The sequence below is a fragment of the Ixodes scapularis genome, unplaced genomic scaffold (assembly GCF_016920785.2).
Source record: "Ixodes scapularis isolate PalLabHiFi unplaced genomic scaffold, ASM1692078v2 PGA_scaffold5__190_contigs__length_132052651, whole genome shotgun sequence".
Classification (NCBI taxonomy): Eukaryota; Metazoa; Arthropoda; class Arachnida; order Ixodida; family Ixodidae; genus Ixodes; species Ixodes scapularis.
The window spans coordinates 166715-177339 of NW_024609880.1; the positions used below are offsets into that span (position 1 = coordinate 166715).

The following is a 10625-nucleotide window of genomic DNA, read 5'->3' on the forward strand; positions in this document are numbered from 1 at the left end:
ACGGGGCAGGATCTCCCTCAGGTGCTCCGCCATCAGCGCCACGCCGAGGAAGCTGGGGTGCACACCATCGGCGGCCAGGAATCGAACTTGGCGGAAGGTCCGTGAAGCCGTGGTCCACGTAGGAGACCGTTCGGGAGCGCCTATACACCGGTTCTTGACGCTCTCGTTAAAGAGCCTCGCCTGCCAATTGAACCAGAAGATGAAACGCTGGTTTGGCGAGCCTCCCCGACGGTTGGTGTGTCGGGGTAGAACCAGCGAGACGAAAATCTGACGAACCTCCGGACGCTCCCTCAGGGTCCTGTCCACCAAAGAGAGATATCTCTTCAGGGTCTCCTCCCACCACACGACGCCAAATCGTTGGTCCCGACGTGGAACACGATGGTCGTCACCGATTTTTTACGCCCTCCAGTTCGCGTTCAATATCCAGGATCCGAGCTCCACGCCTGGTGATGAACGCCGGGGTTCCTTTTTGGTTAGGATCAAAGTGGTTGAGGAGGTACTTGGTCTGTGAATCTCCAATTATAAGTGACGTGGGTAAAAATTTTGGGTACTTCCTTGTAAGTCTCTCCTCGGTGGCGGCGCCAGAGGCCATTCTTATAAATGACATCTTCAAGTTGTGGGGAGCCGAGGCGTTCGCATATAAGTAAAAAAAGCCACCGAGGTTCAAACAAACTTGGATAGTTTAATCGGACGTTTCGGAGGGGGACCCTCCTTCTTCAAGCGTGACATAAAAGTGAATATGGTTACATGATGGCCGAGATTCTCACTCGGAGAGGGAGAGGAGAAAGCAGTACATGAGAGGGGACGACAGAAGGCACAACATAACAACACAAATGCCCCAAAAAGTGACGGCAACAGCAATTATGTACGAAGTTACGATTAACGACAGGAGGAACACAAAGGTGTCCCCAGCCCCGAAAAACCTCCGCCGATTACGGAACTGCGATGGCAGGTCCCCAAGGGCAAGAAGCCACACGCGGCCGGCAGAGCGAGGCATCTGGGGCGGACCCCCGCCCGCCCAGACGATCGTCTCCCTGCTGTGGACAAAGCTGGCGGAGTTCGTCTACGACGACGACGGCCCCGGTGGACGACTTTGCAGCAGCCGAAGGCGCTGGGACCAACACCCACCCAGACCGCCATGACGGCAACGGCAGATCCTTAGGCCCGCACCGATGCAGACGACAATGGTGCATTAGATGTGTGTATGGTATATGTGTGTGTATATGTGTATATATATATATGTATACATATATATAACAGGGCAATAAAGAACGTTCTAACAACAACAACAACCCCGCCCGCCCCGCCACAGGCGAGTCCGGCACACTTGCTCCCATGCCCGTCCCGACTCCGACACCGGACCAGAAGCGCCAAAGGGCACCACTCACAATACCTCTGCTAGACAAAGAGCGAGAGGGGGGCAGAGAGGGGGGGGGGGGGGGGTATCGGAAGTGGCGACAATTTGCCCGTTCACACGAGCTGTGTGCAACTCGGTCTCCCCGGGCTCTCATTAATGTCAGACTTGACCGCGTCGAATTCGTATATGAGATGGGCTTCCTTGAGCTCCCGTTCTAGGTTTGATCTAAATCCGGATTGAAGCAGAATGACAGAGAGTTTGTCAAATGAGTGGTATACATACATATATATAAATATATATGGGAAAAACTCTATAAGAATAGAGGAGAAAAAAAAAACACGACGAAAATATCAATTCAACTTAGCCTAATAAACCAGCATCATGTTTACGGTGGCAACAAATGACTTATGTTCACTGACGAAGGCGATTTCCCATTGGAAGGCTGTTTAAATCCAAAATTGCAAGGAGAAGAGGCGACTTTTTCAAAATTTTAGTTCCTGCATATTTAGTGTTAATTTTAAAAAGGTGAGCTGAACGGGGTGATATATTCTGAGCTTGCCGTATGAAACCATATTTAGGAGCTGAAGTGCCATGGTTAACTTAACGGCTGAAACAGAAAGTGTCATGTTAAAAAGTTGAATTTAAGAAGGCATCGCGATTCATGGCTACTATTACGAGCTTCTTTATGATTTTAAGTGAAACCAATTTACGCAATAAGTTTGATGATCTTGGAGCATTCGCAGAAATAGTGAAGCCTGTACACGCGTTGCTAATAAACTTTATAAAACCAAACTATCTTTGTGCCGTGCAAGTTTGACTCACGCCGCAATGAGGTGCGGGTACTTGATCCTGAACCAGGCAGCCAGCATGCCTCCATATGAGCCACCGAAGGCTACAAACTGACTCTTTGCCGCTCCAGCTAAAGTAGTCTTCAAATAGACCACCAAGTAAGCGTAGTCGGCCAGCGCCTGTTCCGAAGTTAGGTATCCAAGGTTTTTGGGACTCTGAAAAAAAAAGAAAAAGAAACAGATAACGAAAACCACAACGTTTCTAAAAAGAGCGTATCGCTCGGCGTTCCGTTTTATTAATTCAAATCTGCATGCGCAACCCTGTTCCTTTATCCTTAGAGCAATATCAGAGAGTTTTGACGTGTGAAAGAAGGATCCTATCTTTATACCCTTACTAAGAACAGATGCGTTGTAGAGATGACGAGAGCTTAAAGTCAGAGTGTGACTGACGAGCCAGTAGGACCGATCGTGCAACTTCAAAAGAGCAACGCCATGAAGCGCATGTCCATCATTAACTGTGAACTCAATCAAGCGGAGCGAAGGCGCCTTGGTCTGGTGCGTTTATTTTGTTCCGTTCTTCTTTGTGTTTGCGAAATTTCACCTTTTTTTACCCAATTTCGCAGTTGATAGTCTCAGTCAGATAGGCGCTCGTCGTTCACTCTAAAAGGGGATGGGACTTCACTTTTTTTACGAACATGGAGAGAGCGAGTCACGGCTAACAAAGAAGGATCGTATCGAATGACGAAGATGAAAATACAATTAGATATGAGCTGCACGATGTGCGAAGCGTTAATAAGCCTGACGCATCACTCGCTCGTTTTCACCGTGAACATCGTAATTTCAGCTCTTATAACATTCCGAGCATAGTCAATCGCTGAGAACCTTCTGCTGTTCACCGCCACTGGCTTGCTTCCGTGTTTTGGAGGAAAATAAAGAGCGATATCACTTTTTGGCCTGTGGAGCAAGCACCAAGGATAGACAATGAAATACCGCCACAGTAATGTTAGTCCACGCCGGTGTGTTTCATTAAATAATTCAAAGTTATTAGTGAGTATGCGCGTGCATCATCGAGATTTCTCTTAACGTGTCAAAACAACCAAAGTAGTGTAGTGTTATTTTGTCTTTTATTGCGAAAATAAACGCACATCGCCGAACGAGGTCTTTCCACAATGGCAGCGCCAAGCGGTCCGGACCAGATGCCAATGTTTCAAAACTAACCATTATCTTTTTTCTAAGCTATAACGTTTGAAACAGGTTACGGAAATCTCTGAAACATTGACATCAGGGTGGGACCGATGGCGCTATATACGGAAGGAGACGGAGCGTGCTCTCATCAGTAGCTTATTTCACAGTAATGAAAAACAAAAACAAATGCTTTACGGTTGTTTCTTTTAAGGGGCACCTTGTATGTAGAAAGGACTTTTACCCTGACATATTTTGAGTTGTTGTTGTTGTAGGTCTTGGGCTCTCTCAATTGTTGCCATAAATAATTCAAACTTTTATATCCGCTCTCTTTGAAGAATTTTAGCCCAAAACAGAAAACCCTTAATTGCGACCGCGTAGTAGGTTATACTATTTTTATGCAATTAAAAGCTACGATATTTCTATATATAAATAATGTTGCTTCTTCACGGAATTACCTGATAGGACTCATCGCCGAATGGCAAAGATTTTCCGTAGAACCGATGTTCAGCAAACACAATAAGGGCTTTGAAGTCAGGCGCCCATTCCCAGATAACGCCCTAAAATAAAATCAGAAAATTACAACAGAAGAGAAGCGTTACATACCAAACTAACCGTATTTAACAGTATTTTGAAGACACATTGGAGGGCATAAGGACGTCTTGTTTTTTTTATTATTTTCCGTTTCTGTGGGTTATAAAAATATTCTATAGAAACTTCCCTTAAAGCACTGCAACAGCACTTACTTTAAGAAGTAATAACAAAGAACATTCTCGAACCTCAGAGAAAAATGTGGGGGGCAACTTTCGGACCTGCCTGCATCTAACCAGTATTTTGTTTTGGAAAAGGTTCATATTTTATTGAGCACATCGTCGGCGTGCCGTGCTCGTAAATTTTGAGATATTTAAATAGAAAACGTGAATTAAGCGCGAGACAAATGGACGGCAGAATCGTCCGATCCGACGTCCGAACCGACAGTCCGAAAGCCGCTCCGAATCGCCGCACGCGACAGTTTGAGATACACGCTTCCGACCTTGCATGCGACACGACGATCCGTTCGGCTTCGCCCAAAACCCAGGAGATCCAAGCGTTCCAGCGGACTCCGCGGGTCATCTCTGGTCTCGGATTGACGGTTCAGCTCGCACGAGCGAAATTACGAGCTCGTTCTCGCTAGCGCGTGCATTATTTGCTGGGGCCATCTTTCTCGAATGGGTTCGCGGGATTCATGCGTCCGGCTTCCCTCGCCCGTCCCGTCATCGCGTTCGCTTCGCCCAGCCAGACCCAGTACGTCATCATGACGTTCGCGATGGCTGTGCTGTCATTGGCTGGACGCATCCGACAATCCGTCCGCCGTGCGAAACTATCTGGCGCGTTGGACGCACGTCGGATCGCCGATCCGACGTCTGAAGCGACCAAATTTTTCGGATCAGGCAGTCGTACTGCCGGATCGGACGTCGGACCGGATGGTTTTTTCGCGCATGTGTCTCGCGCTTTAGAGAGGTACTTATGGCAAAAAGGAATGGGAAGTTCGAAAAAAAAAATTATATGGTCTACTTAAAGCAGAATTTAATAAATACTGTGATCTATTTTTGTTTCTTTTTTGATTGCTTAACAATACATTTTTGGGATATATGTATTTTTCTCTGTACGTCTAGATATATGTCTGGGTGAGATATTTTCCCTGTATATACAGCGAAAAATTAATATTACCTTGACTATTGGCATTATAGGCTTGTAATTTTCGGCGGTACAAGCACGACCGCTTGATACTTAAGATCACGGACTCTGGTCAGTGCTGGCAAAATCGCGGGCCCGAGTGGATGGTTTTAGGAAATTCTGTGAGTGTACGAGCGCTTGCGCATGGAAAGCACTTCTGAAAATTACGCGTTCGCGCCTGTACCTTTCTCTGTGCACAAAACAGCTTGTGAGATGAAGTTATAAAGATTTGAGCCTTGAAATCGTCAAGTTGTTTAAATTCTATAAAATACAAATAAATATCCTAGAAGTACTTTCAAGTCGCTCGTATACTTTCAGTGAGGTTAAGTTCTTTCGTAGATTTCGTGTAGTGAATGGCATCCATGTCTTTAAGCTTCGCCGATACGCAGCATAAATATTGTTTAAAAATTTCCGGAACTACATGTCAGTTCTCGAAAAATAATTTTTAAATAACGAATTCTTTTAAAGGAAACCTCCTAACGCCCGAAATGTGCACTTTGTGCGCTTTTTCCCTACATGCATTCCTGCCTTTTCACGGGAAATTTATCGGGTAAATCGAAATCACGTAAACTTAAGTCGCGTGACCTACGTATCGAGTCAGGCTTCTGATTAAATTTAGCGGTGAAAGTGACGTCAAGTACCTAAACAGAAATTGAGTGCATATGCTAACTTCAGAGAGAAAGCTGACAACATGTGACCTGACGTTACGTGGCCTATATAATCAATTAAGTTTCCACGCTATATTTAGAGAGAAATTTACGTCACGTCACGTATGAACATAATTTTTTCTCGCCAAATTCAGCGAAAAAATTGGCATCACGTGGTCTATACATTAATTAAGTTTCCCAGCTAAACTTAGCGAGAACATTTACAACTACCGGAGACATTTACGTCACGTGACGTAGACACCAATTTAGTTTCCTTGGAAATGTTTGCGGGTAAACTGACGTCACGTGAGGGGACGTTACGTGACGTACAAGGTTTTGCCGCTGGATTTAGTGGAGAACTTTTTAAACAGTACATTTTTTCTTCCCTCGCCAAAGCGGCTGTATAATGTCTTCTAAATAATTTTATAAAATCAATTATTTAAACTGCATTTCATGTATTATATAAACCGATTTTAATAAAAGTTGCTGCCATTTAAAAAATAATCCTTGCTCGGTTATTATTACCATTTTGTTTAATACATCAAGTGTTTGTTTCCATCAAGCAAGAAAACTGTCTATCGTTTACGAATCTGGTGTTATCGTTCTGCTATTTTATGTCAGTTTGGGGTTGCTAAAAACAATATTCTCACCGTTTCCTTTATGAAGGTCTCGTAGGGGTCCTCGTTGCCAGTGTAAAAAAACACGGGGCCCCCTTTTCTGTCCCAGAACTGGTCGGCGATCGCGTACCGCAGCTGGTACGTCCGGTTGTCTCGGAAAGTGAAGTGATCGACCTGAAGATAGAGTACGTTCTGTCGAAGAACCGACAAAACATGCACTACTATTGCCTCTACCCGATCTCGATGATGGCTGGATGGAGGCAATATTACCTAGACGACAAGGCCTGCTTTTGATGACATCGCAGGTGGACCCCCAACACGCACCAAACACAAACACGCTGTGCAGCTCAACGAAACGTCGAGTGCGCTGGAGCGCGTATGAGGAAATTGGCTTGACACTACAAAAAAAATCATTTGTGTGGCAACGTGTGGGCAGGTATCCTTGGTCAGTACTGAATTGTCGCGTCGTAAATATCAATGTTACATGGTTTAGTTATTTCTATTTTAATCATCAGACACACCGAGAGTGAATAATTCTTTAGCTCGTGAATTATTAGAGGTTTCTCGCATTTTCATTTCTTTTTCTAGCGTGCGGGTGCATTTGCACTGTTTTGTACAGCGCTGAAAAAATGTCTGAGTTATGTCTAATTTCTTAAATGACCTAGACATCGTCCGAGTTGTCAAAACATGTATCCTTCGTTTAAGCTTTTCTTTTTTCCCCGTTGGGACCTTTGCTGCTTTCAGAAAAAAAAAGTTGACACAATCAACCTGTAGCCAGAGCATTCTTAGAGCGAGTATATTAGCATTCTCGGGCTTGACAACGCACAAAGTTGTGAAGCTCTCGTGTGTGTGTGGTTGTGTTTGGGTGTGTGCGTGTGTGTGTTCGTGCGTGTGTCTTAAAATATTTGTTGTGTAACCAATATTATAAATTCCCAAAATTCATATAATAGGCTTACTTTGGTTGTCAAGTTGTACTCCTTGTATGAAATGTCATTTTGACTTCCCAGCGCAGGCATTATCACAAATAAAGAGGTTGCGAGGCGAAAGAGGATCATTCTTGCTTTCACAGCGCTCTCAGTTTTGTTCCACTGCATGATTCTGTAAGGAGTTGCTGTGAATAATTTCATGCTTAAACAACTATTGCGAACAGTGTACAAAACACTATTAGGTTATTAATGCTACGTATTATTTTCATGATACTTAGAAAACGTTGGTATAAGAAATTACCAAGGTTCATATTCAGGAGGGTTAACCAAGAAAGCAACGCTGTTAATGAATGCACGCTTTTGCTACATTAAAGAACAAAGACAACGTAGGAAGCCATTCTAAGAAAAGTTGACACAGTATATTACTTGGTAGCATAAGAGCACACTCTCTTCGCTAAAGGCTTTCCATTTAGAAAAATTTAACAATTACATCTTGTAACCTGTAAGCTTTGCCTTAATGTTAGATAAAACAATAACTCAAATTTCACCATAGCGCGAGAACCAAACTGAAACACGGTCAAACCCAAAAATTCTGCTAATTTTGTGAATCTAGTGTGTGAGTTTTACCACTATATTTGTATAATTATTGGTTCATTTTGTCAAGCATGAGCTTCTAAGTGTTTGAGGTTATTATATATACTTGCAGGCTAGGCTTTGTCTTTTCTGCGAATGCTTTTTGGTTGTAAAAGGAGTGCATTTACAATTTTGCTGCCAGCTAATCCAGAATAAGACGGCTTCCAATTTTTTTTAACAATTACAAACAGCTAGCAAAAGTAAACGCCTTATCTAAAGGCTAGCGAAAGAAATTAACTTTTTAATTATAGGTCAATATTAATCCTTTACGGTATTCTTTTTGAAATTTGCCCAGAAACAATATTTTATGAATCTATGACAAAATTGTGTTGCCATAACAATACCAGGTTCTAATTCGGGTACAGAAAGAGTTGGTTAAGAGAGTTAGGGCTCCTTACAGAAGATTCAGACAGGTTCCAAATATTATTGAACATAATTTTTTAGCTCTAGGAATTTTCTTAGACAGCTCGTAAGGTTTCAAAAAGAACGACAAACAGCCATAATTTATTACAAAACTAAATTATATAAAGGAATGTAATTTAGGGATAATATCGTTTGTGTTTTACGACATCATAATTCGCTGTATTGCGACAGCATGATTAAAAATTGTAATATTTTTACATTCTGAAATTCGTAAAACGCACTGATATATGGCGAACAAAAAATATAAGACGTCATTAAAGTATTAGAAGATCTCAAACGAGAAATGTGATCGGAATCCCGAGCCCTGAGAGCAAGTGTTGATGACTGCGAAAAAAAATAAAAGCCACAGACGACTTTACGACGGGACGCGACGATGTAAAACTGATGCACAAAGGTGTCGAGAACATTCAGAATCACTCTGATGAGCTACAAAATGAAAATGCTTTGCTGAAACAAGAGTTGTCAACAGCTCAAACCGAAATCCAGAACCTTGATCAATACAGTAGAATGCACAACGTAGAAATAAAGGTTTTTCAGAAAGGAAACAACGCGCATGCTTTCGAAATTGCCAAGAGCGTTGGTGTTCTTGTCAAACTTCCACTCGATATACCAACATCGACATTCGCCACTTTTTTTCTGCGCGCTGGAACGAGACTGAGAACACAATACTCCGGTTTGTGACACGAGGAAAACGCTACGAGTTTCTTGCTGCGTCACTCAAAGCGACGTTTAACAACAAAGCGGTTGGGTTTCCGGACTCAGAAAAAAAGCCAGTCTTCGTAAATGAGCGTCTGACTCAAGAAAAACAAGAGTTACTGGGAGCAGTAGAAGCGAGGAAAAAAGTAAGAAAGGAAACCACTAGAAGCAGTCCAGGACAAGAAATCGAAGGTTTTCACGAGGCAAGCAGATGACTCGTGCACTGTGTACATCAAGTCTAAAGAAGAAATGTCGAAGATAAACTAAACGTAGGACGACCACCCCAGGAAGTACAAAAAAAACTACTGGTCCACCACACTTCCTAGATGTTAAAGTATTTAATAGCTTTGTTTCAAAACTGTCCAATACATTTTCTATTCTTCATTTGAATATTAGAAGCCTTCAATCTAAATTTGATGACTTCGAATGTTTTATTAGATCACTAAAACTGAAATTTGATGTATTGAAATTAAGCGAGACTTCGTTTAGAAATATTGACGTATATCTGAACGGACATCACTGCGAATCTGGAGTTTATTGCTTTTTTGTCACAGCTAGCAAACCTAACTGAGCGTTAATCAGTCTTCGATGTTCGTCGTAGAGAATTCTGGAAGGTTCCCCATTTCCGTACAAATTATGCACTGCAGTCTCTTGCTCATAATCTAACTACATTGCTTAACAACATTGTAATGAACCGCATCAATATTCATTGTTTAACTAAGAAAACATTGCGTACTTTTTTGTGTTGTTAAATTAAGAAAAAAAATGTTCTCTAATGTCGGTGATTTTAAAATTTTATTGGACCATTTTAAATTGTTTGATTTGAATATTGTAAGAAATATTTAGGATTGTTTAAATATGATTGCGTTCCCTGTACATGCAAGGGCACCGGACCCAGTCAAGCTAGCTTCTGTTAGCTTTTTGTCCGGTGTCCTCGGCATAATGTTGCTGAAAGAAAGTTCAAAGTTCAAAGTTCAAAGTTCAAATCTGTATATCGGCTGCATAAGGCTGGAAATGGCGTTGCTTTGCATATCAATTATATCATTGACTTTGTTTTATTCACGGAACTTTTAGTGACCACGCCCGATTATGAATTTATTGCATTTGTGTGCTGAGCCATTTTTGTGTTTATCCTGTAACGTCTTCCTGATGGGAATAGATCGGTGTGCTTCATATTTCTGAGTTCTGTTCTTCATTATGCTAGCTCCCTTAGACGTAAGGCGATATATGTTGGTGAGACAAATATCGATGTACCGGTTGAAAATGCACAACAAATAAAACTTTTAACGCTTGTGCAGTCTTTTGGGTGTTATAACGTAATTCACACCCACACTCGTGTCACGTGCACATTCTTCACACTACTCGATGCATGCATCAATGATTTTGACTCGGACGACATACCCTCAGAAACCATCACCACCGGGATAAGTAACTATATGCCAATATTGTGTATTTCGACTAAAATAAATAAACAAACGTACCAATCGATTGGTTCCTTGAAGTTATCGATATATATTGGAAGAAGCGCTGAACACACTTTATAATTTATTAGTGGCAAAACGAAAGGGAACCATGTTCTGTCTGAAAGTAACCTGAATAAATCATACGACATATTATCGAAAACAATACTTAGCTCCTAC

General features: G+C 42.1%; 1 protein-coding gene across 1 annotated transcript; it reads right to left on the reverse strand.

Moving 5' to 3' along the window:
- Nucleotides 1-2175: 2175 nt before the first annotated feature.
- On the reverse strand, nucleotides 2176-7323 carry LOC121838024 (lysosomal Pro-X carboxypeptidase-like). Its single transcript, XM_042293988.1, has 4 exons — nucleotides 7264-7323; nucleotides 6341-6481; nucleotides 3786-3887; nucleotides 2176-2361 (listed from the first exon to the last, which is right to left on the reverse strand). Exons 1-4 carry the CDS (start codon nucleotides 7321-7323, stop codon nucleotides 2176-2178), a joined length of 489 nt encoding a protein of 162 aa, XP_042149922.1.
- Nucleotides 7324-10625: the final 3302 nt, after the last annotated feature.